General features: G+C 40.5%; 1 protein-coding gene across 10 annotated transcripts in view; it reads left to right on the top strand.

The window, feature by feature from the left end:
* Nucleotides 1-26,058, top strand: part of Frem1 (FRAS1 related extracellular matrix 1) — a 181,176-nt gene that overhangs the window by 18,640 nt on the left and 136,478 nt on the right. For all 10 annotated transcript variants that reach the window (XM_045154007.1, XM_045154003.1, XM_045154014.1 and 7 more), the window contains exons 2-6: nt 2,769-3,285; nt 8,192-8,286; nt 11,005-11,306; nt 12,894-13,090; nt 23,585-23,908. In XM_045154007.1, coding sequence (XP_045009942.1) covers nt 3,013-3,285; nt 8,192-8,286; nt 11,005-11,306; nt 12,894-13,090; nt 23,585-23,908 — 1,191 coding nt within the window. In that variant the 5' untranslated portion in view covers nt 2,769-3,012. The remainder of the gene's footprint in view (nt 1-2,768; nt 3,286-8,191; nt 8,287-11,004; nt 11,307-12,893; nt 13,091-23,584; nt 23,909-26,058) is intronic.

Raw genomic sequence — 26,058 nt, 5'->3', positions numbered from 1 at the left:
TTCTCTCCTTATATCAGCATTCTTTTTTTTTAAATGTTTTTTTTTTAATTTTTTATTTATTTATTTGAGAGCGACAGACAGAGAGAGAAAAACAGGTAGAGGGAGAGAGAGAGAATGGGTGCGCCAGGGCTTCCAGCCTCTGCAAACGAACTCCAGATGCGTGCGCCCCCTTGTGCATCTGGCTAATGTGGGACCTGGGGAACCGAGCCTCGAACCGGGGTCCTTAGGCTTCACAGGCAAGCGCTTAACCGCTAAGCCAGCTCTCCAGCCCTATATCAGCATTCTTGATTAAGCTGCAGTCTTAGAAGGTATGTGAGGAACTGTTTCTTTCATCTACTCACTCATTTATGAAATATATCATACCCTGTCCTAGGGGATGGGGACAAAACTGTGAAAGAACAAAAAATGTAAAGTTCACACCTTCATGAGGGAAATGGCAATGGCTATTATAAATAAGTGAATGGATTGATTGGGTCATGGTTAGTGCAAACATTTAAAAAAATTTTTATTTATTTATTTGAGAGTGACAGACAGAGGGAGAGGGAGAGAGAGAGAGAGAGAGAGAGAGAGAGAGAGAGAGAGAGAGAGAATGGGCTCAAGCCAGGGTCTCCAGCCACTGCAAATGAACTCCAGATGCTTGCAACCCCTTGTGCATCTGGCTTACGTGGGTCCTGGGGAAACAAGCTTTGAACCAGGGTCCTTAGGCTTCATAGGCAAGCGCTTAACCACTAAGCAATCTCTTCAGCCCAGTGTGAACATTTTTAAAACCCTTTGTTTTCTGAGGTAGGGTTTCATTCTAGCTCAGGCTGAGCTGGAATTCACTATGTAGTCTCAGGGTAGACTTGAACTCTAGGGATCCTCCTAACTCTGCCTCCCGAGTCCTGGAATTAAAGGTGTGCGCCACCATGCCTGGCTTGGCTGGATTTTGTGATGTAGAGTATATCCCTAGTCTAGGCTGACCTGGAATTCACTATGCACTTTCAGGGTGACCTTGAGCTCTCACAGAGCTCCTCCTCCCCCTGCCTTCCAAATGGTAGGATTAAAGGTGTGCGCCACCACACCTGGCTCAGTTTTATAGATTTATTTGGGGACTGATATCATAAAAAATAAAAACAGGTTAATTTGTAAAGGTTGTACCTTCTCAGGTGACACAAGACAGATGCTGCCTGCAAAAGGTTTCAAATAGGAATATGAGAGAGGGGGGATCTTGATGTATTAGAGGTGGATAACATGGGCATTTGTAAAACTGGCAGAAATACATTTATTTGCTAACCAAAGATATGATCTCAGTTAAACGGACTCTTTGAACTAGTTGAATCTTCCCTGTTTGCAATAAAGATAACTGAATCCAGCGACTGAAAGGAGGAGCAGCGGCAGTGGTGGCGGCAGCAGCTCGTTGACCTGGGCGGGTTCATAATCTCAGCTACATCCTGCCCAAAGTGACGATGGGATTTTCATCCTGCCTTTCCATAAACCTGAGTTTAGGAGACATTGTTCACCATATATCCTACCAGCCATTCTGCATCTTTCAGTTTTCTCACTGTGTGCTTCCTTTCCATCTCACTCTTCATACTGAACCACTTACATTGTTTGCAAAATGCTCACAAGGCTGAATTTCTTCAAACCTCTGTCCCATATGACAGGAAAACTACTTTTCAAAGAACTCTCACTTACTACTTTAAAGGCTTTGCTGTCACGAGACATGTTCTAATATGCCTGGCATCCATGTCCACTTCTTCAGGTGGTCACCAAAGCTTGGCTACCACTGGTGGCTGCCCTGTTTCTAGCAGCTGCTGGGTGGGAGTCATGGTGGCATGAACAGGCAGGTGGGGAGGATGGGGTGCCACCAGCTTTTCTGTGTACACCCTCCCCACTTCTTTCATTATCATTTATTTATTTTTACATTGGCTATGTGTTGAAGTCATTAAGATGGGAAGGATTCTAAGGCAAGTGCCCTACTACTGAGCTATGTCTCAGGCTTGTTGTAAAGTTTTTCTATGAACCACCATTGGTTTTATACTTTACTTTGGATAAAGTCCTTTCAGTTCTGTAGACCAGTGAAATAATCATGAAATTCTCAGTAGACCACGTTAAAACCAAGACTCCATTTGGACAAATAGAATCCATTAAAATGTAATTAGTATTACAGACAATGTAAATACATATGCCCATATGCAGTCATTAACTTGTATGCTGCTTGTTTCATAGTCCCTTTTATATATAAATAATAATTTGAATATTTGTTTAGAAAATGTTTTCTCAAATTTCCACTGAAGTGTTTTTTAGGCGACTTCATTGCTTAAGTAAGTCTTTCAATGGGAGAGACTTCTTAGTTGGGTTGTATTGCTGTATTGTTACTCATGCTTTCAAGCACCTTACAAATAGTGTTATCAGCTCTCTGATACAAATTAACTCAAGTCTTCATTTAACGACTGAAGAAATGGGAGCAAAGAGTTCAGCCACACTTTCTGATGTCAGAGAAATGACTGCTGTACTCTGGCAGTCAGGCTGCCTGGTTCCTGCTGGACCACACAGTTGACATCCCCACTGGGGTTCATTGTATCCGGAAGGAGCAGCTATAAGCAGGGTAATGAAATGGCTGCCTTGCTTTTAGATGAGCCTGGAGGTCAAGTTAGTTTATATGTTTTTAATTTAGCTGAAATTATAGGCTGGCTGAAAGATTCCTTTGTTGGTAGTGATCTTTTGAATAGCCCCACAAACTTTTTGGTCTCTCATGCTTTTCTCTAACTCCTTCTCCCATTTTGCAGGATTAGCAAAGCACTTGGGAGGCAGATTAATCTTGCCAGCGTTGTCAGGAGTGATCAGCGAGTTTTATTAAAAGCTCCAGGATTGCTTGAAAGGCCTCCTTGTCTGAGTCTGAATGGAAGGGGCCTGGTAAGACCTCAGGGCACGCTGTCAGGACCCCTGGCCCTGCCCCCTGGACTATGAGCTGATACTCCTCCAGGAAGCTCAGGAGCCCTACTTTGCTGAAAAGACTTCGCCTGTGGACAGATGCAAACTGGACCTATCAACCCTGTCAGCATGAACTCTCCAGACCTCACTGGGCCCAAGGCCCTGCTTCCCCTGCTGCTTCTGCTACTCCTGGACCAGACTAGCCCCACATTCATCACTGTCAACCGTGGCCTGAGGGTGGTAAAGGGCAGCTCTGCCTTCCTGTCCAAAGACAACCTGAAGTTTGCCATTCCTAGAGGGAAGGATGCCTGCAGAGTGGAGGTGGTGATGAATGAGCCCATAACCCAGAGGGTTGGGACGCTCACTCCGCAGGTAGGGTGTATTGCAGACCTTCTCTTCAGAAGTGTGACTGTGGTGTGGGAAGGAGGGGGCATAGGGAAAAGTTCTCTCAAGCTGTTGGAGGTGAGTGCTGTGAGATCTTCTCATTTTATATGGTAGAGCTGAAGATTACGTGCATGGGACTCCATTGTTTTCCTTCATAAGACAGAAGCTGCATTTGAATATTCTTGACTAATTTCAGATAACAAACCTGCCACTGACACATGGTTTACACCACACTTTGCTAACAAACCTGGATGAAGTCAGCTTCAAGCTCATATGTGCATTAAAAAAAAACAACAACAATACACTGTCATCAAGAAAGCTTCCCAAGGCTTCTTCTCAGAGCTGTTGTATAGCTTACCAGGTGCTTGACCTTATAGAGTAGATTTTATTCAGAAAAAAAAGAAGAATGTCAGAAAATTATTGGTCTCTCAGTCTGTCAGGTGCTCATTTTAGGTATGCTCCAGAGAGGGAAAGTGAGGAAAGAGAGAGAGAGAAAGGGAGAGAGAGAAAGAGAAAGAGAGAGAGAGAGAGAGGCCTTAGAATGCAGTGACCACTCACTTGTAGGGTGTGTTATGACCATCTTCGAGTATTATTTGTATCCCATCTCCCTCACTGCACTCACGGTGCCTTTGGAGAAGATAGAAAGATTCTAAGACATTTTAAGGACATACTCGAGACCCTAGAATGGCAAAGGTAAAACATAAAAACATTTTTATCTATTAATAGCACTTGAATATTCACTTGAGTAACGAAAGAGAAGTGAAAAGAGATGTGAAGAGCTCTAAATACAGTTCTTCAAAAATGTTTTCATAAACATTTCCTCCTTTAATCAAAGTCCTAATGATCTTTCTATTTGAGGTTACTCTATTGTCCTTCCTTTTGCAGGCTGAAGAGATATGTCTGCATCTGCATACTTAGAGTTTTACTTGGAGTAGTATACCTCTGTCCATATCAGACCCTTGCCTCTGATTGTACTGCTTGCTTCTACTGTGGCAGAACTTGCTCTCCGAGCCAACAATCTTGAGAATAGTTAGCACTAGATGCTGCTACTACTGCTTCAGTGCCCCAGTCCCTGCCCAACTGTGAATGTGGATCCTCTCCATTTCACTGTAGAAATGTCAGGTTGTTCCAACAGTGAAATGTTGAAAAGCTGGAGTAAAAAGGCTTAGGCAGATGTTAGCTCAAATTGGTATCTCTAGATATTCCACTTACCACATTTAAATATGTACACCAATTCTGAAATACACCAGAATGCTGTGGAAGGGGGCCTCACATTTAGGGTACTTCTGATGTGATAGCATCAGTTTGGGAAGAGAGACCCAAAAGGGTTATATGAAGAATCCAACAAGAGACAGTGGAGACCCAATTTTAGGGTCTGCTTCAAAGGAGAATAGCAGAGTGATGGCAACATAGAATCCTGTTCCTTAATAAAACAGGCACCCAGAGGTATATTGATATATTACCCTGGTTTTCAAACATATTCAATATCTATATAACAGTGGGGCTGAGTATTTGGGGGAAAGAGGAGAAAAAAATCCCACCATCAACCCTAGAGGCAAGTTGTCTAGCTGTACTAAGTTCAGAGCCTAAGCATCATCTCCCATGAGGGGAACAAAGGCTGGGCTCCCTTTTTAGGAAGGGATTTGGAGAGTATCTACTGTATGTAGGCTAGCCATCAAGGGCTATTCCCTTCCTACTCCAGAGAGCGTCTGACTTCTTGACACAAATGACACTATTGAGAGCAATAGAGTTGTCGCCATGATGTGGTATTAGTAATGGTATTGTGGTTTTCTTTTTCTTTTTTAAATTTTAAAATATTTATTTATGAGAGAGAGAGAGAGAGAGAGAGAGAAAGCAAGCGAATGGGTGCATCAGGTCCTCCAGCTACTGCAAGTGAACGCCAGATGCATATGTCACCTTGTGCATCTGGCTTATGTGGGTCCTGGGGAATCAAGCTTGGGTCCTTTGGCTTTGCAGGCAAGCATCTTACCTGCTAAGACACCCCTCCAGCCCAGTATTGTGGTTTTGACTGATTTGCTTGCACTGAGCAAAAGGTGGACCAAGTGAGTATAAATAGTTTTTAAAAGTACATGGTAAATAGCTGGAAAGATTGCTCAGTGGTCAAAGGGACTTGCTTGCAAATCCTGAAGACCTGGGTTCAGTTCCCCCATACCCACTTAAAGGCAGATGCACAAAGCCCATTTGCACACATTCTCATTCTCTCATTTTCTCTCTCTCTCTCTACTTGCAAATAAATAAATAAAATATATGTAAAAAAAACATGGTCATAGGGACTAAGGGTTGGATGGGGTGGAATAAATCTTACATGTCATCTCTATCTAAAACATTCTGTGATTTCAAGGCAAGTATCTAGTTGCTAGGGAGATAGTATGGAGCAGAAATAACAAAATACCTCACTGAATTAGGAAAATCTTGACTGCTAGGGATAATCTCCAAACACCCTCAACTCCTGGTGTACTATTGTTCATTTTAAGAAAGCAGAATTGAGTCCAGAATGTGTGTATATGTATTCCAAGAAGCATATATGATGTTTTGAATGGCTTTACAACATTTACGTAGACATGTAATTTATCTCTTCTAATCTATTTCATGGGAATCCACGAAAATATGAAGTTTTATTTCCATTTTACTATATAACTTTGTGCCATAGAAAGGTTTATAGAGTGGGAAATGTGTGTTTCAAACTATTAGGTGTTTTTTTAATTTTGACAATTTCAACTAAAACAAGATTCCAATGTAAAGTCTTTGTGCTAGGGAAATTTGTGCTTGTTTTTTTTTTTTTAAACTCAGAATGGTTCAACCCACTCCAGGGATTTATTTATTATGAGCTTCATGCACACACACACACACACACACACACACACACACACACACACACACACATGCGTGCGCGCCTAAATAGAGCTTAAGAGCAAGCTGATGGGCTACATGAACCCATTCCTAGTGAGACTACTTTGTTAGCATCATCCCACTGTGTAATGAACAGTTTTGTGTGATTTGCACAGAAAATGTTTTGTTTAGCATCTGTTCAATTAGCATTTTCATTTCATTGCTGAAGTTTGTCTTAGAACCAACAGGCTCACCTTCCTGTTGGATATTTGGAAAGCAACTTGAGTGGGTGTGCACCAGCATCTTTTGCTAATATGCCCTCCGAATACAGTCAATCAGATGAGGCCAGAGCACTGTGTTCTCAGGTTTTGGGATATCACTTCCTACATGAGGTACTTCTCACAACTGGAACAAACCAAGACTTTTCTGGATGGAAAATCACCCCAGTTTAGTGCTAAGTTGCTTTTCTGAACAGGAACTGTAGGGGTAAGAAAACATCTCTAGCTTGAACCACTTTACTGTCATTAAAGTGAGTAATGAGTTAGGAATGTGTGACAATTTAATTATAAATTGTAATTGAAAAGCAGTTGAAGTGGAAAAAAACAAAGCTAGACAGTAATTAGAAAAAGATTTAGCTCTCCTTTGTTTTAGTTAGTAAATTTATGGACAATTATGGCTGTCGTCTTTTATAAAAGGAAAACATATTATGAAACGTAGAACAGATGTTTCTTTTAACAAAGCAGATTGTCTCTTTATTACCATGACTATTTGTCAATGATATGGGAAAGGGCTTCCCTTTATCTGCTTCCTAGTTGTCAATTAAAAAGTGGAGTCAGTGATGTCTTCAGGACAAGAAAATCATTCCTACTAGTAAGAATGCCTTCCCAGGGTTGATGATGTTGCCTAAATTCCTGGCATGGACTCTACATCCCTCATGGGTAACCCTTAGAACTGTACCAAGTCATATGGGATAGAATGATGTGAGTGGAAGAGTTCTTTGAAAACTAGAATTCCTCCCCCAAATTTTGTTAATGATTCTGAATGAGGTGATGAAGTTAGTTATAATGTCACTCAAGTAGAGGTAGTTACCTTTAAATTCTGTCTCATCAGTAGTTTGTGTTTTTACATTCCTACTAAAGATGTCTCTTGTATTTATATCAGGAGTGCTGTGGGTCATGTTTGGCTCATTAGCCACAGTAGTATATATAGTCAGTGGCTTCATCTTTGAGCATGAAGATGTTATTTGAAAAAGAGGGAAATGGAGAGAAAAAAAATACATGAGTGCCAGGTGTGATGGTGCACGCCTTTAATCCCAGCACTCAGGAGGCAGAAGTAGGAGATTGCCATGAGTTTGAGGCCATCTTGAGACTCCATAGTGAATTCCAGGTCAGCCTGGGCTACAGTGAAGCCCTACCTCGAAAAACCAAAAAGGAAAAAAAAATTCATGAAACAAAGGCTGTTTGTGGGTGGGTTAATGCATTTGTTTCATCTAGACACACAAAAGGCGTTTTTTAACTTAATTGTTATAAACACTTGAAAGCACTAAATAAAATTTTGATCAATAGAAGCATTCGAAAGTCACTGTAGTCTGTAAAAAGATTTTTATTTAGAGAACTGATCATCCCTTATTTCGCTTGTTGGTCAACTTGAATTTGGTGATTTAGAGATTAAGAAAACAAGATGTAACTATATCAACGGGATGGTGAATATGCACAGGGGCAATGTAAAGGTGGTTGTTGGTGCTTAAAAGACACATGTGCATGCATGTGCACCCACAAACACGTTCTACTAGCAGAACATAATTTTTCTCTTATTTTGCCATAGAGTTACACTTTATATTGAAGACTGGCCTTGAACTCACTATGTAGCACAGGCTGGCCCCACAACTGTCAATTTTTCTGTCTCAGCTTCCAGAGTTCTGGGATTACAAGTGTGTGCTTCCTTATCTGCCTGGAACATTCTTTTACCAGATTGTACTCTATTGCTGGAAAAGGAAACTTTGTAGTATGTTTCTCACAGATGCTTACTTCTTCTTGTGAACTAGGTCTTTGATTGCCATTTCCTTCCCAGTGAAGTCAAGTATGTTCACAATGGTTGCCCAATTCTTAATGAAGACTCTGTGAAGCTTCGGCTTTATAGGTAAGTGCTATAGAAGGATGCTGATCCCCCCTACCCCATATTATCTTCTGTGTACTTCTTAGGGCTTTTTCTTTGGCTTATGTATTATCATGAGGGAGTTATTAGATTTCAAATAAAAGAAAGTACTCAAAAGAAATTGGAGATCTGAGTGTGTGTGGCAACAATTATAGTCGACTTTCAATTATATTAATTTGTATCATCTTCCTCAGGGCCTCTCTACAAATTATTAGCTTCATTCTCTTTCCCTTTAGTGTTCTTATGCAGATGTCTCTAAATATTGCAAACCCACTTATGATAAGAAATGGAAGTTACAAACCAAAACTCTTTCTGAGAATCAGAAATATAGTCCAGAATTGAATGAAATTATTCAGTTGAACTAGTCAGTCATGATGGCTATATGACCTTATAACTATACTAAAAACTACAGTTATATCCTTTACAGGGATGAATTTCATGCTATATAAGTTAGTCTTAATAAGAATTTATTCACTTATTTAAATGAGACAGAAAGAGAGAGAGAGAGAGAGAGAGAGAGAGAGAGAGAGAAAGAGAGAGAGAGGGAGGGAGAGAATGAGTATAAGGGAGTGAGTGCCAGGGCCTCCTGCCACTGCAAACCAACTCCAGACACATAAACCATATTGTGTATCTGGCTTTGTGGGTACTGGAGCATTGAAGTTAGGCCCACCGGCTTTGCAAGAAAGAACCTTTAACTGCTGAGCCATCTCCTTAGTGCAAGAATTAACTTTAAATTTTTTTTTTAATTTTTATTTATTTATTTATTTATTTGAGAGAGACAGACACAGAGAGAAAGACAGATAGAGGGAGAGAGAGAGAATGGGCGTGCCAGGGCTTCCAGCCTCTGCAAACGAACTCCAGACGCATGCGCCCCCTTGTGCATCTGGCTAACGTGGGACCTGGGGAACCGAGCCTCGAACTGGGGTCCTTAGGCTTCACAGGCAAACGCTTAGCCGCTAAGCCATCTCTCCAGCCCAAGAATTAACTTTTAAAAGGAATTAATTTTACGGTTATGGACTTGATTTCATTGAAGTGACTAGGAACTCAATGTATGTGGAGTAGTCTTTTACATAGTTTTGTACTTGGTTCTTACTATCCTTAACAATATTTGCCTAAAATATATTTGTGTGATTTTTTTTTTCCCCTTGAGAATCAGACTCAAGATACTGTGGACATTTATGACCCATACTGCATGTCAGGGTGTAGATGCTTAGTGTTCATGGTTTGATGCAAAAGGAAGGCAGAACATTAGGATGGAGTCACAAAGGTCAGGAGATAGGTTCAAACCCATTGCCATACTTAGAAAATGAAGCAGTACCCAAGGCTTACTTAGAAATTTGTCAAAGCAACAGATAGGGATGTTTGATCTCCCAAGACTTGCCAGAGCAGGCTGGACATGCTCATGAATTCTGATGCCCCAAGTCCTTCCTTGAGTTTCTCAGAGGTAGGAAAGCTGGACAAGACACGCTCAGGGTAAGGTTAGTGATGCTGCCTTACTCATGGTCTTGAAGATACTTAGACTAGAATAGTCAGAAGGGCTGTCCGCAGAGGATCAAGGTCATACTTACTTCCCTCATACCTCCTCTGTAGCCCCTTTGACAAGTTATTTGACTTTTCTAGCCTCAGTTTTCTCATTTGTGAAATGTGATTAATAGTGCCTATTACAGGTTCTTATAAGGTTTGAAAAAGACACTTGGTAGAGTTTAGCACAATGCCTGGGCCATAATAAAAGCTCACTGATGAACAGTGGCATTACTGAGGTGCACTTATCATTCATTAACTTTCTTACTTCAGAAAGAATGAAATCCCATTAGCCTTTGTAAATACCCAAAGACAGGAATAACCAAGGGGATGGATGGGGTGGAACTAACAGTTGCTGAGAGACAGTTCACATGGCGGGTGCTGAGTTGAGCGCCCAAAATAGTCTTAAATGACCATCTGTTTAGTGATGTTTCTGAAGAAAGATAAAACCTCACTCTTCTTTTATTTTAAGTTTAATTTATTTATGAGAGAGAGAAAGAGAGAGAGAGAATGGGCACGTAAGGTCTCTAGCCACTGCAAACGAACTCCAGATGAATGTGCCTCCTTATGCATCTGGCTTGGGACCTGGGGAATTGAACCAAGGTCCTTTGGCTTTGTAGGCAAGCATTTTAACCACTAAGCCATCTACCTCTCCAGCCCAAGACCTCACTTTTAAACTGAAACTCAATCCACAAAATTACCCCAGCTTTATGGTCTCAAATTATAAATGTGCTGGAAGTAAGACTGAGGCCTCAGTAGTCATTAGCCACCAGCACAGACAGTGAGTTTGAGAGCAGGTGTTGAAAGAGAGCTGGTTGCAGAGGCGTGCAGCAGGAAGAAGGTATTGACATCAGGGTAAAGAGAAGAAGGGATGAGCATGGGGAAATTGTGAGTGGCGGATAAAACAAAAACCAAACTCCAGCTGATGTACACATTTTTGTGAAGGTCAGTGTTTTTTTTGATAAGATCTCACTAACTTGCCCAGCTGGCCTCAAATATGGTCTGTAGCTCAGGCTGGTTTGAGACTTGCAATCTTCCTGCTTCCTCCCAAATGCTAGGATTATAAGAATGCATCACTGTACCCTGCTCACAAAAGCTGGTCTTTAAGCGTCAAGCTATGTGCCCAGGTCTCACAAGAACTTGAGTGTCAGCAATATTGCCCTTGCCCTGTTCTTTCTGCAGATTTACTGAAACAGACACATTCATGGAAACCTTTCTCCTGAGGATCGAACTCCTGGAGCCAGACTGTAGCATCATCCGCATGAGCAGCAATGTGCTGGAGGTGTCTGAATTCTATGGCCTTTCCCAAGCCATTGATAAGAACCTGCTTCAATTTGATTATGATAGGATGGCCAGCCTGGAGTGTTCCATCACATTGGACCCCGTGAAAACTTGGCTACCAGCCCATGGCCAGCTGGTCATGGTGGAGCCTCAGACAGAAGGACCTCGTGGAGATCAGCCACACATTTTTTTTCCTGAGTCCCGTGTGTATCTTTTAATACTGAGAATTCTTAACACCAAACCATGCTTAAATGGTCATCTTGAACTGTAATAAGGGGGTTTACATAAATAACAGAATTTGGGCTTGTTCAAAAATGGAGAGTTGCGGTTAATACCACAGAGCTTGGAACCAGAAATGCTTAAGCTTTACAGCTGCTTCTGCTGTCTGTTTTCTGTATTCTTTTAGCAATTAACTAGTCTAAGGCTCTATTAGATAAGCAAGAGAGAAGCTGCTCCAGATGACTGTGTAAGGATGAGAGTGAGATCATACACAGTGCTTAGCACAGGGGCTGACCTGTTATAATTACCCATTAGTTTCCAGCTATTATTAGGATAACATTAATAGCAGTACTGAGAGAAGTTTATGCATTATTGAGTTATGATCTAGAGAAGTTGGTAGGTAGCAGCCAGAATTTAAATCCAGGAGAGCTGATGGCTAATGTTCCTTCTCTTAGTCATTCAGCCATTATATTTTAGATACCTCCTATGTGTAGTAGCATTCCAACAATTACAGAAAGACCAAGAACTATAAGGAATGATAAGTTGCAATAGTACTTTGAATTTGGACAGAAGTTTACAGCTAAAGAAAATACTTTATATATACTTTATATATTTATGCATACTTGAACATAAGTCATTTCATTTCATCTCCATAACTATCTTATTAAGAAAGTCTATTTTAGGCTGGAGAGATGGCTTAGTGATTAAGCGCTTGCCTGTGAAGCCTAAGGACCCCGGTTCGAGGCTTGGTTCCCCAGGTCCCACATTAGCCAGATGCACAAGGGGGCGCACGCGTCTGGAGTTTGTTTGCAGAGGCTGGAAGCCCTGGAGCGCCCATTCTCTCTCTCTCTCCCTCTATCTTTCTCTCTGTGTCTGTCGCTCTCAAATAAATAAATTTAAAAAAAAAAAAAAAAAGAAAGTCTATTTTATATGGCATGGAAACAAGGCTCAAAAAATAAGCAGCCTATGGGTATCATATACCCAACAAAAATAAGAAGTATAGTTGGTCAGAGACATGAAGAGTACTGGAAAGTAATTCTGGGTTTTAGTGAGTCGGAGCAGATTGTTTCAGGTGATCAGAGATGGTTTATAGGAAGATTTTCTGAAAAATTCAACTGAGCCCAGAAGGATGTGCAGGACTTGCACATGTGCTAATGCAATGGAGGGTGGAGAATTCTGTGAGTAGGATAGTCTAAAAGATACTGAATGGTAGGGCTGTGAAGCCATTGCTGTAAAGGGAAGATGACATATGGGTTGTGCAAGGGCTACAGTGAGCCACTGGAGTATTTATCAGAGATGTTCAAGTACCATAAAATAAATTTTTATTATTTTTCCCTCAGTCAAACATTGTGTGGCCATGTCCTGCAAGGCAACCAGTCAACCGTTCTCTTTCAGTAAGAAAATTATAAGCTTTTAGAACAATGGCAATCTTCTCAGTGAGTGAGTGGGAGGTAGAGATGAGTATTCTTGAGGCAGTGAGAGAGGATAAATATCTAAGGCACGAAGGGTTGGTTTTTGATTTTGGCAATCATTTGCACAAGAGCTATCTTAATGCAATGCTGTGCATTTAGAACTGGGAGCAGAACTGAAGTGTTCTTCTGTAAGCTGTGCCCCGGGACTGAGGACAGTCGGGAGCCTCAGAGCACGCTGTGAGGAGTTCCTGCTCATGGGGCTTCACTACCACCATGTGCGCCCTCCCTCGCCCAGCATCGACTATATTCCCATCCGCCTAGACCTCACGGAGAGCAGGAGCAAAGTCATATACAAGGTAAGAGTTGGGGTATTCGGGTCCTCATCTGGGTCATTGTAATGGACGCCAATTCTATGGGGTGCTCATGCTGGCTTCCATGTAGGAAGAACTCCTGTGCTCTCAAGGGTAGAACTGCAGGCTTGAGGGTTATGCCTAGAAGTGCTTCAAATAGCACCTTGGGAAATAAAATTAGAATGTGATTTCCATCTTTGTTTCTCTTGGAGCTCTGCATAACCAGGAAGGACTGGGACTGTTTACATCTTAATCATCTCCCAGCCATACCTGCCATCCGTGTGGGCGTGTGCCTGCGCTCGCGCATGTGCATGCTGGGGCTTGAACCTGAATCCTTGAGTACACCATGCATCTATTTGACCACTGAGCTACAGCCTCAGGCAGTCTCCAGCATTTCAGTTTATGCATTGACCATGAGTGACCCTTTTGTGATTCCTTCTTTTCTTCTTCATCTACTCTGCGAGGCCACAAGAAACTGAGATGGAGGAAAACCTCAGTCCCATTTTCAGGGTGCAGCAGGTTATATCATTTTTTTTTGCTCTTTCAGACTTCAAGACAAAGGGCTGGGTCACTAAAGAGATTAGCTTTCAAAGGCTTTCTCACCTTCCAATCTCTTTTGTATTCTCTTGTCCTTCCTTCTTTCAATCTCTACATACTGAATGGATGGCCATAAACGGAAAACATACTCTACTGTTTGTTTATTCTACATTTTGTTTGGGAAGCGGGGGCACCTGGTAAAACTGCTCAGATCTATGCCAGACTAGGATATCCAAGGTGACTTTTGGCAAGAATTCTGTTACATTCTGCTATCCCACCAGCATACTTTCTAAGCAAGAAGTTGACAAGTCCAGGCATGATAAAAAAGTGATAAAATAAGATCTGGAATTTTAGAATTAAAGTTGGGAAATAATACCTTAAGGTAATGTTAGGAAAAGCAGGAAAAGAAATGAGATGAAAGATCTGGTTCAACAGCAGAGACAGGCTTTACTCAGGAAAACCTGAGGAGGGTTGGCTCTGACAGGCATGGTCAGAAGCTCCCTAGAGGAGGCTTAATGGGGGGGTGGGGGCGGGGCATTGGAATTCCTTGATTGCTGGGAGGTCCGCCTTGCCTCAAGGCTCGGGCCACTTCAGGGAAGTGATAATCAGACAGGTGGCTTGGGCCATTCCAGGAAAGTGATAATGGGCATCTGTTTTGTTCCAGTAATGAGATAATTGGGCAGGATCATTGGGTCACTTTTGGGAAACAGAGTTACAGTGAGACAGAAGAGTCCAAAGAGGGTGTCATTTTAGTTAAACATTCCCAACTCTGTCCTTGTGTAGAAAGCCATGGCAGGAATGTTATAGGAGCTGGTTCTTGTCTCATGGTTCTGATTGTTGGGGTCAAGGTAGATGTGTGGCCCATGGGATTGCAACGGAAGCATGGTTTCCCAGGAGGTGGCTCTGAGAGTAAAAACATGCTATGAGGCAGTCTGAGAATCTCAAGTAACAAAAGGTAATTGTGAAACCATTTGGAACTAGAACTGCTCATAGAAACTTTATAAGTAGGCAAACAAAGAATTGACTCATGACACTGGAAAGAGAAAAATCTCAGTAAATGTGGGGGAGCCCTGGTAGACCACAGGATGAGTTTTACCTCAGAGGAAATAAGCAAGGTCTCATGCATAGGTCTAGCTTAGTGGGAATAAGTCCATAAGAACTATATTCCGGAGCAACAGGGGTCTGAGCTGATCACAGAGATGTCAAGACATATTCAGAAAAAGATAATTAGCTGGCTGTTTTAAAATTTTGATATAGCCCCAAATTGTTTTTGGCTCTGGACTATTAACATTGACTTCTCCACAATTGCTATAGTCCATCATTGAAGTTCTAGTCACACAGGTGTGGCCCTTGGGAGTCTCAGCTTTCGGTTCCCCTTCGCCAAACTCCACTTTGCACTTTGCACATAGCAAGCTGTTGTCCCACATGGCAATCAGGCTTTCTCTGAGAGTCTTATACCTGATGCTGAATCCGGCATGAAGGCAACTGCTTTAGGAGAATGACACTAGTGAGAACCATTACAAAAGAAATGCCTAGATCATATTAACTCTATTAGCCATTATGATCGGATCATTAGACAGCTATATGAATTTTCTTGTATATGACATAACGTTTATAGGAAACACATGAATATTACATCTAATGTTGAAAGTAATAATATATGTGTTAGGTAAGGAAAGAAGGACTGTTGTCTGTGCAAGTAAGGAAGAAGAGTTAATTGAAATTTCTGGAAATAAGATTTGATTCAGGTAAGGAGAGATGGGGAGTATAAGAAACTAGTTTTGAATTAATACTTGAAATAGAACAGTTTTAGATTTGAGTCTGGTAGAAATTAATAAATTATCTAATTTTCAGGTTGTATTTACAAGTACAATGGAATTTTATATAACTTGGCTCAGTTTCTATCAGAATAAGTTTAAAGCAGACAAATAAAAGTTTTACCCACTGGGTAGACTTATGAAACTGTAAAGGTCCAGAAGGTTGTTTATATCAATCTTGTAGTTTTGACTTTAATGTCACATTTAGATAAAGCTTAAATAAACAGACAAAATTAGTTAAAATATTTTGATTTTGTCAATGACCCAGTTTTTCCAGTAGTCAAAGCTTACCATAGTAGGAAACCTATGCATATTTGAATTTTAACTGTGCTATAAGACATGGCACTATAAATAAATTTACTATAAAGAGTTAAGTTTGAACTAAGGTGAGAGAAATACAGGGAAACAACTTTTTATGTCAACACATTTTACCTTAACTGAAAACACACTTTTTAATTGTAATTTGATGGTCCCTTTCTGTACTTTCTATTTTCTTATTTATTAGAAAGGGGGGGGGGAGGAAAAGAGTGGGTATTCCAGGGCCTCCAGCCTCAGTAAATGAACTCCAGATGCATGTGCCACCACGTGCATCTGGCTTATGTGGGTTCTGGGGAATCAAACCTTGGTCCTTAGGCTTTGCAGGCAAGTGCCTTAATTCTAAGCCATATCTCCAGTCTTCCCTTTCTTATTTTGTCATTACTGTTGTTGTTACAAAAATTTAGGAATTAACCTTAAAACTAAGGAAGGTTTGGCCCCAGAGAAAGCATGTATCTTGCATCTTCATAGTTATAAATATAGGCAAAATATATCAACATTATTTTGTTTTGTCAGTAAGCCCAAATTAATCACTTCTTTAAAGATTTAAGTCATAATAAATGTTCAGAAGGCAATATTAGAAGCAAGTTTAAACTTTGGTATATAAACATGCCTATGATTGTAGTAAGCATAAATAAGCCTAAAGCCAAAATTACAGAAGTAAATTATTTTAAATATATTGTAAAACTGTTTTTAGTAATTCATCATCATCTTAAAATATATCTATGAATATCAGAACACTTAATGACTATAAGCACTAGAAAAATTACTGACCATAGTTTAGTTACACATAAAGAAAGACTACATGAAACATAAAACATATGACATGGCATGGCTGGCCAGTGTTAGACATGACAAAGAACGTGAAACATGATTAGAAAGAGAAGTCATCCTCTTAAGATATTAATCATACCTCAAATTGATGAGGACTAAATTTTATTTGATATTTTCAAATTTATGAGTACTTGTAAGTCAATGTTCCTATATCAGCAACACAGACAACATATATATATACATATATATATATGATATGATACATATATTTTATATACATATATACATATATATTAAAGATTATATTACATATATTTAAAAGATTTTGGTTTTGTTTATTTATTTATTTGACAGAGAAAGAGTGAGAGAGAGAATGGATGTGCCAGGGCCTCCAGCCACTGCAAACTAACTCCAGACCCCTGTGCCCCTTGTGCAGCTGGCTAACGTGGGTCTGGGAATTGAACCTGGGTCCTTTGGCTTTGCAGGCAAATGCCTTAACTGCTAAGCCATCCCTCCAGCCCCAGGCAACATATATTTAAAGCCAAATTGCTATTCTGATTATTTTCTTTGAAGCATCAAGTAATCTGAAAGACAGGGCAACAGCTGCTTGACCTTTGAATTTAAAACTGACACTTATTTTTTCTTCTTTTTCTTTGAGAAGACTCTAACATGTGGGAGTGGCCTGTTGCCCTTTGGGAAGGCATGGAATCAATGGAAAGGTCCTATTAACTTTATCTGGTGCCACAAGAACAATTTATGTGGCCACATCTTATGACTGGTAAATGAAGGCCCACACTGGGGAGAATAGAGTCACTATCTTACCATTGGTATCAAATGCTAGTTAAAAGGCTGAGAGTGACATCAGAGTGGCAGGAGATGTCTATAAGAGCTGTGGTGGTGGGGGCAGTTAGGAACAGTGGCAACGTCCAGTCTCAGTCCTGTAGGCTCCGTGGAAGGGAAGGGGTATGGGAGGGGTCAGCAGCTGCAGCCACAGTGGTAGCAGCAGCGGAGGCTGACGGGGGGGAGATGGGAGGAAAGGCAAAAGAAAGGAATGGGAAGAAATGCTCATTTTGGAGTTTTAGATAGAGGTTGAGACTTTGTCTCCAAGACAAAGGTTGTCTGAAAGATACATCTCTGATTGGCTATGATGTTTGGAGATGAGGGTGTGTCTTTTGGTCAGCAGCAGAAGATGTGGATCTCCCACAGTCAGCGACGACATGAGGACTCCAGGGTCTATGAAATCAAAGTCCTGGTTGCACTCTAGGAAATTGATTAACTGGATGGTGCTGGGTGTATCTCCTGCTTAGCACCAGAAGAAGTGAATCTCCTGCAATCTTAATTAATTTCACCTAAATTAGTTGGGAAAATCTTCAAAGGATAGGTTTTGAGTCTGTCATTAATAGTTATAACCTGACTTCCTTCATTCAAATATCTGTTTGATGAACAAACCATCTGACTTTGGGTTTTGTGCCTTATTTGTTTTTCATCCTAGAGGAGGACAATGGCACCTCATTCTGAGATTCATTGAGACAAGCCAGTGAGACACTGTTTATAAAGTGCATGGGGCTTGTCACAGGTTAAGCACATGGCTGCCCATGACAGAATCTGTGCTTTGCAAATAACCTGTAGCCCACATCTCTTGCTTTATAGTGCTGTCCCAGAGGAATATTGTGCCTTGCTGATTACCCATGGTCATTTTATGGCTGGGCCAGGAACAAACCTCCAGGTATACTAAGATATATTTGTGTTCTGACACAAAACTCCTTTCCTTGTCAAGGACTTTTTAACTCCACTAAAAAAAAATTTAGAGACTTTTTTGTTCTGATGAGTTTTTTAAATTGTTTCCTCTCTGTTTGTTGATATGACTTTGTGCTTTTAGGTTTGTTTTAATGAGAGGTTATCCCTTTAAGTGATCGCCTTGCTTTATTTGACATTAACTTATTCTATAGTCCACTTGACATATCAGGAAACAGATTCATTTATGAATATGAACTTAAAAAGTGCACACTAAAGAAAATACACAGAGTAAACAGAACAAAACAAATGAGCTGTGTTGGTATCACTTTCTTATTCACAGATGCACACAGTGAGGACATGTATACCAGAGCTCAACTTGCTGTAATGGAATTCTATTTAGACTACATGTGTAGTTTTATATTTTGTTTTTTGTTACTTTTATGGCTATGAAGTTCATCCTTGGAAGTGATTAAATGATCAATTGATTCCTTCATTTGTCAGTGCTGGAGGTTAAACCTGGGCGCTCCGTGTACATGCTAAGCGTGTGCTGTACCTCTTAGCAGCATCCCAGCCAAATCTTGTCTACAACTATAACGTACGGCACGTCAACTTTCCTGTATAGTGAACCTCAAGAAGCAGTTCTTCTCCATGGGTCAAGTTTGCAACAGTGTTTGTGAGAAAACTGCCTTGTTTCCATTGACTTTTAGATACCTCTTCTATTTCTAAAGACCAGTCAGCCAGCTCTTTTGTTCTTTGGCCTTATGTCCTTATTATTATGTCGGCGCCACATTATTCTAAACATTATAGCTCTGTGATGTCCTGTAATATGTAACAATGAAGTTTTTGGCTGTCACTCATCTTCAAAATTTTCTTAGCCATTCTTACCTATTCTTACTTATAGTTCTAGTTACATAAATAATTTGTGTTATTTTTTAAACCCTAGGTATTTTTTTTAAATGTTAGATTAGAACTAAATATTCTTTGAGAAAGAGCTGGCATATTAGAGCATCTACCTTTTTGAGTCTTCTCATTCACAGGTGAGGTATCTCACCTTTTGGGGCAAATGTTATTTTTTACATTTCCATAAGACTTAGTGTCTCCCCCATGTAAGCTGAGCACATTTATTAAATCCAGTCCTGGCCAGTGTATTTTTGTGAGACTATTGTGAATAGGATCATTTCCTCCCATGATGTCTTCTCCTTGGCTATAGATGAGAAATAGGAATGCTAGTTTTTGAAATAATTTTCTGTTATCTGGCTTCTTTCTGGAATTCAGTTGTTTTAAGAAATTTTCAACTCTTTAGGGTTTTCAAAGTCTATAATTATATCTTTACTAATGATGCTAATTTTGTCTTTTCTTTTTCTGTAATTATTCTTCTTACTTCTGCTCTATTTCCCACTGGTTTGACCAGAACGGTACAAAATATGATGTTGCTGATAAGCATTTTGTTCTTGACTAGTTTATCTATTTCAACTATACACATTGTCCTTTTTAGTGCTCTTTTTGCCTTAACTTCCTCTTTATTGGAAATTAATGTGGCTATTCCCTTATGTGACAAATTTGAACTGATCTTTTAATATTTCTACAAATTTAAATACCTTCTCCATAAGGTCCATATAACTTGGCATTTTCACTGAGCTTTAGAATATTTTTCTTGATTAAGAACATGTAAACTATTTATAGTAATAGTGGATATACACATGCATTTTATCTATCCTTTTGTTTGATGTTTTCTCATTAATTAAAAAAGTCTTTCTAGGGCTGGAGAGATGGCTTAGCAGTTAAGCGCTTGCCTGTGAAGCCTAAGGACCTCGGTTCGAGGCTCGATTCCCCAGGACCCACGTTAGCCAAGATGCACAAGGGGGCGCATGCGTCTGGAGTTTGTTTGCAGTGGCTGGAAGCCCTGGCGTGCCATTCTCTCTCTTTCTCTCTCTCCCTCTTTCTCTCTCTGTCTGTTGCTCTCAAATAAATAAATAAATAAATAAATAAATAAATAAATAACATTTAAAAAAAAAGTCTTTCTAGACTGCACAAGGCCCATACTTTGATCTTCAGCACCGCACTCACAACATGAATGGATACACACACACACACACACACACACACACACAGTCTTGCAGAATAGGTTATACTTTATTTGCTTTCATCTTTGCTTATTTGAAAATCCTTTATCTCACTTTATTTTTCATTTAAATATTAAAAATATTTTAAAGGCTGGGAATGTAGCTTAGTGATAGAGTACTTGCCTAGCATATACAAGGTCCTGGGTTCAGTCCTTAATACTTTAAGAAGGCAAACAAAAATTCTTTAATCATATTTATATTATTTAAATTCTAAAATGCAATAGGCTCTCTTTTTTTAAGTCATCTGTATTTTCTATTTATTTCCATCTTTAAATTTCCTTTCCTCTTTTTATTTTATTTTTAAATTTTTATCTTATTTTATTAAATTTTTTCTCAGTTTTTAAAAACATTTTCCATGATTATAAAAAGTATCCCATGGTAATACCCTCCCTCCCCCCACTTTCCCCATTTGAAATTTCATTCTCCATCATATCCCCTCCCCATCTCAATAAGTCTCTCTTTTATTTTGATGTCATGATCTTTCCTTCCTCTTATGATGGTCTTGTGTAGGTAGTGTCAGGCACTATGAGGTCATGGATATCGAGGTTATTTTATGTCTGGAAGGAGTCCAACCCTTCCTTTGGCTCTTACTTTCTTTCTGCCACCCCTTTTACATTAGACCCTGAGCCTTGGAAGGTGTGATTGAGATGTTACTCAGTACTCTAGTCACTTCTTTCCAGCACCATGATACCTTCTGAGTCGTCCCAAGGTCACTGTCTTTTTAGTGTCCTTTTTAATCTGAAAAGAGAAGATTTTCTACCCAAAGTGAGAGTAGCATTAATATAAGGGTATGGATATTAAGAGAAGTGCTTACTGGGCAGTTTGATTTTTCTTTATTTAAGTTTTAAAATTTTTGTTCATTATTAATTTATTTATTTATTTGAGAGTGACAGAGCGAGGAAGGCAGAGAGAGAGAGAGAGAATGGGCACGCCAGGGCTTCCAGCCACTGCAAATGAATTCCAGATGCATGTGCCCTCTTGTGCATCTGGCTAACGTGGGTCCTGGGGAATTGAGCCTCTAACCGGGGTCCCTAGGCTACACAGGCAAGTGCTTAACCACTAAGCCATCTCTCCAGTTTGCAATAGGCTCCCTTTATTTCTTTCTTTGTATAATGAAGATTGATCCAATCCTTTCTCCTGGTAGCTCTCAGGCCTTGTTTATATCACTTGCAATTTCAGTTCTAGTATGTGGTTATCATACCTCATCATTTATTATATCTTCTACCTTTTAAGTAAACACTCTTGACCTCCGAATCCATTTTGATATATTTGAAATAACATATTTACATTTATCTCAATTTAATAGGGTTCAGTATTTAATACTAGCCATTTGAAATCATAAAATTATGTATCTTTGGACAATTTTTTCCAATGGCATGTGATGAACAGATAATGTAGTTTCCAGTGTGTTACGGTATATTCCTCTTCTGTTACCAGCCAGTGGGAAAGCTGGACTGTCTCCTCTGATTCTTGGGCACCTCTCTCTTCTTCTGGGCTTCGCTGGCTACTTTTTGAACTTTCAGACTGGGGCGGTGTGCTGGAGAGAGGTCTTATTTGCTCAGGCACTGATGGAATATGATTTCATGCTTTCTGAGCCTGGCAGATGGTCCAAGCTGCTTTGTTGTCTCAGGGGCAATTTCATGGTTTCTTTGGAAAGCTGTGTCCTGGGACCTCTTTCTCTGGCTTGGGAGAGTGCATTTCTAGACAAGAGACCACCTTCCATCTCTCCTGTAGCCCCTTCAGACATAATCTCTCTGTCCAGCTTTATACTGCTAGACTTTCAGCCTCTGAAAGCTATTTCTCATGGGCTAAAGTCCAGAATGACCCCAGAGTAGTCCTCTGTCATATATGATCCATGTCCCAGAGCACTCACATGTCCCTTGCTGCTACATCTAAACAAGTTTCTTAATTCCTAAGTATCTTTTCATCTATAAATGGAAATTTTAGACTTGTTAGTATCAAGGAAAGGTTGGCCTCCATTAAACTTCCTGTAGATATCTAGCTTCCTCAGGTATGAACCCACAGGCAGGCTCTGAATGCTGCACCTGGGAAACATTGTCAGGCTGTCTAAGGAAGCTTCTTTCCTGATACCTGAGACAGGGATGGGCATTACTCAACCTTCCCAACTTGAGGGTGTCTGCTTTGGAGGGCAGCACAGCACCCTTCCCTCCACATAAATATCTTATCTCTCTCAACATTTTTGTATTTCTATAGTGAATGAAAGTTTTCTAGAGTCTGAAATCAAGAGACCCATGTAAATTTTGAATACAACTTCTGTCCCCTTCACTTTAAAATCTGACATCCATTGTTTTTGGAACTTCAGTTTCCATCAAGTAAGAATTGGTTTTGAAACATTCTGTTTACCGACCACTTCTAGCCCAGTGTCCAGGGTTCCACAGTATGGGATCAATGTGACCTTTATCACTGTGTCTTGTTCTCTCAACCGTGGGACAGACCAGTCCTCTGTGAGCCACAGTCTACTGCTCTGAGGATCTTCCCTTCCCATAGCCATTTCCAGGCCTTCATATGCCATGATCCCATTTCATGGGTTTTGGAAGGCCTCTTACTCACAGATCTCTCATTTGTGGAAGATGCATTACTAGTCTGAGTGGTCACTCTTGCTCTGTCTGTTAGATAACTGAACAATTTTCTGTCAATTGAACACGTGCATAATTATCAAGACCTTTTCCTCCCTTCTCCCCCTGCTCTCTTTGAAATCACATGGCTGGAGGTGGGCATGGTGGTCAGAGGAGGTAGGTGGTGTGTGTACCAGATGCTGCCAACCCCTTTACTTTCACTGTTTCATCTACTCCTTGGATATACGTGGGAGTCTAGAGTCTGTATTTATAAGTGGGAGAACCTGATATACAGGAATTAATGAATTTGTCTAAAGTCATACAAATTACAAGTGCTGGAGATGCAGTCAAAAGCATAGTTCTTTCTGATATGACAATAAGTGCCCCCTTCGAAGCCCTATCTGCATATTAGAGTTAATGATAGCTCTAAAAGTAGAAATTTTCTATTCCTTTCCCTGGAATAACTGAACAAGAATATCTGGAGGAGCTAATGTGTAGTTGGTGGTAATAGCTGGACCATTCTCTTGGCTGCAGCTTCATTGCATGTCATGCCATTAACCTTGTCCACCATGGCGTCATTAACAGTATTGCCTCCCTTTAATTTTCTTTATCCTTCAAAAGTCAGAGAGTGCGTGGTTGCCTGTCTATATCAGAACTGGCATTCCAAACCAGATCCCAAGGGCTGCATTCATGGCTATGTTTACTCTGGAAGTGGACCAGTTCATCCTGACCTCCCTGACTACCTCAGTTCTGGACTGTGAGGAGGACGAGACCCCCAAACCCTTGCTGGTGTTCAACATCACTAAAGCCCCACTGCAGGGCTACATGACTCACCTGCTAGATCACACCAGACCCATCTCCTCATTCACCTGGAAAGACCTCAATGATATGCAGATTGTCTACCAGCCACCGAACAACAGCCATTCTGAGAGGAGACAATATGAGGTAAGAGGGAGAGCGGAAGCTTCTAGCCTGGATGGCATTCACAGATGCATTAGAGAGCCCATGCCCATCCTTCCTCAGGTCTGTTGGCAGGTGTTTTTCTCAGAAGAGAATCGCTCACTGCAAGTCAGTATGTTATCTACCTTTAGGAGGAACCAGGCAGGTAATGCACATCAGCTACAAGAGAGACACTGGTCTGGCAAACTGAAGAAAGGTGGTTACCTGAGTGAGCTCCAGCTGATGGCCACCATGCAGAAGGTTGAATGTGGAAAACATAATATAAATTGCAACATATAGTGAACCAGCCATTTAGGGCCACTTTTGGCTTGATACTCTCCAATTGGAGAACTTTGGTGTTTCTGACAGCCTTCTTGTACTGCACAAACCACTGAAGTTAGAGGAGAATTTGTTCATGAGTTTTTGATAATACCCTCTGTTCTAGTAAGGTTCACATTGCTGCCAGAAAATACCCAACCAAGAGCAGCTAGTAGGAAAAAATGTTTATTTTGGCTTATAGACTCAAAGGGAAGCTCCATGATGGTAGGGGAAAATTATGGCATGAGCAGAGGGTGGACATCACCCCCAGGCCAACATAAGGTGGACAATAGCAACAGGAGAGTGTGCCAAACACTGGCAAGGGGACACTGGCTATGATACCTATAAGCCCGCCCCCAACAATACACTGTCTCGAGGAGACGTTAATTCCCAAATATCTGTCAGCTGGGAACCTAGCATTCAGAACACCTAAGTTTATGGGGGACATCTGAATCAAACCACCACACCCTCTTTTATTCTTTCTTTTTATAGAGTACTTAATAAAAATGTATTATAATTGTTAATGATCATTTATTGTACATCTCAGTGGGTCTCACTGTAACATTTCCATACATGCATGCTTTTTTCTGGAATTATACCCACCTCCCAATTACCTTCTCTTACTCTCCTCTTTCTTCTACTTTCCTACTTCCTATTAATAATACCAACTCAGAAAAGGATATTCCATAATTCTGTTTGATCATTTTGTACTTTGCAAGAGGGAAGTCCTCTTTCTATGTGTTCCATATCTCTTTTGCTGTGGGTTTAGCCCCTCTTCTCCTGTTTTGTATTCCATGGGAGTGGAAGACAGCTGGCAACAGTCTTGCGCATAATAATACTTCACATTGTTCAAGACCTCCCAGCCAGTCCAGTCAAGTGGATGAAAAACTTCAGTGAACGCAAGAAGGGTTTATTAAGGAAAACAAGCGCCCTTGTGGTTACCAAATTGTCCTCCACTAAAGCTAGGTATTTTTAGCATTTAGGCCAAGGGAAGTCAAAAGTCTTCAGTCTGTAAATGCTGTGCTCTGCCCTTGGCTTTCTTTTCTCCCATCACAAGAACACATGATACGGTTTCCCTGTCCCTCCCTCACCTCATATTCCCTCCTCCTTAGGAATTCATTTCTCACCATACATCTGGTTTTACCTTGAGCTTACACAGCTCAGGCATTATGGCTACTTTCTGTGCATATTTCCTGGCACTGTATGAGGCAATATTAAAGCATAACCTGTCCAGATACATGGGTTTTTTTTTTGTTCCTGTTGTGAGAAAGTAACAGGATTTTCTCAGTGGAAATTATGTAATTTTCAACTTCATGGGCTAAAAGCAAAGCCCAATATTTATGTTATACCTCCAAAGAAGGCACTTCCTGTTCTGTTTTATCTTCAGCCTCGGTTTGTTACTTTGTCACCCTTGAATCTGTTTTTTTTTTTTTTTGTTATGCGGTATTTATGGCTAAATTGATTATTTCTCTTTCCTCTCAACTCAATGCTACGTTCTTCAATTTTCTCAATATCTCATATAGTGTATCCATAGCATGTAATAGATCTCAGATCTTATCATATAGCCTCTACCTATTAGTTATGGATTGCATGAGAACAAAATAAAATCTCAATATTTAAAAAGAAACTTAGGGCTGGAGAGATGGCTTATCAGTTAAGCGCTTGCCTGTGAAGCCTAAGGACCCTGGTTCGAGGCTCGATTCCCCAGGACCCACATTAGCCAGATGCACAAGGGGGCACATGTGTCTGGGGTTCGTTTGCAGTGGCTGGAGGCCCTGGCATGCCCATCCTCTCTTTCTCTCTCTATCGGCCTCATTCTCTCTCTGTCTGTCCCTCTC

Source organism: Jaculus jaculus, chromosome 1 (genome assembly GCF_020740685.1).
Source record: "Jaculus jaculus isolate mJacJac1 chromosome 1, mJacJac1.mat.Y.cur, whole genome shotgun sequence".
Classification (NCBI taxonomy): domain Eukaryota; kingdom Metazoa; phylum Chordata; class Mammalia; order Rodentia; family Dipodidae; genus Jaculus; species Jaculus jaculus.
The sequence above is the reverse complement of the archived record's forward strand: the minus strand, read 5'-3'. Positions and strand labels throughout refer to the sequence as shown.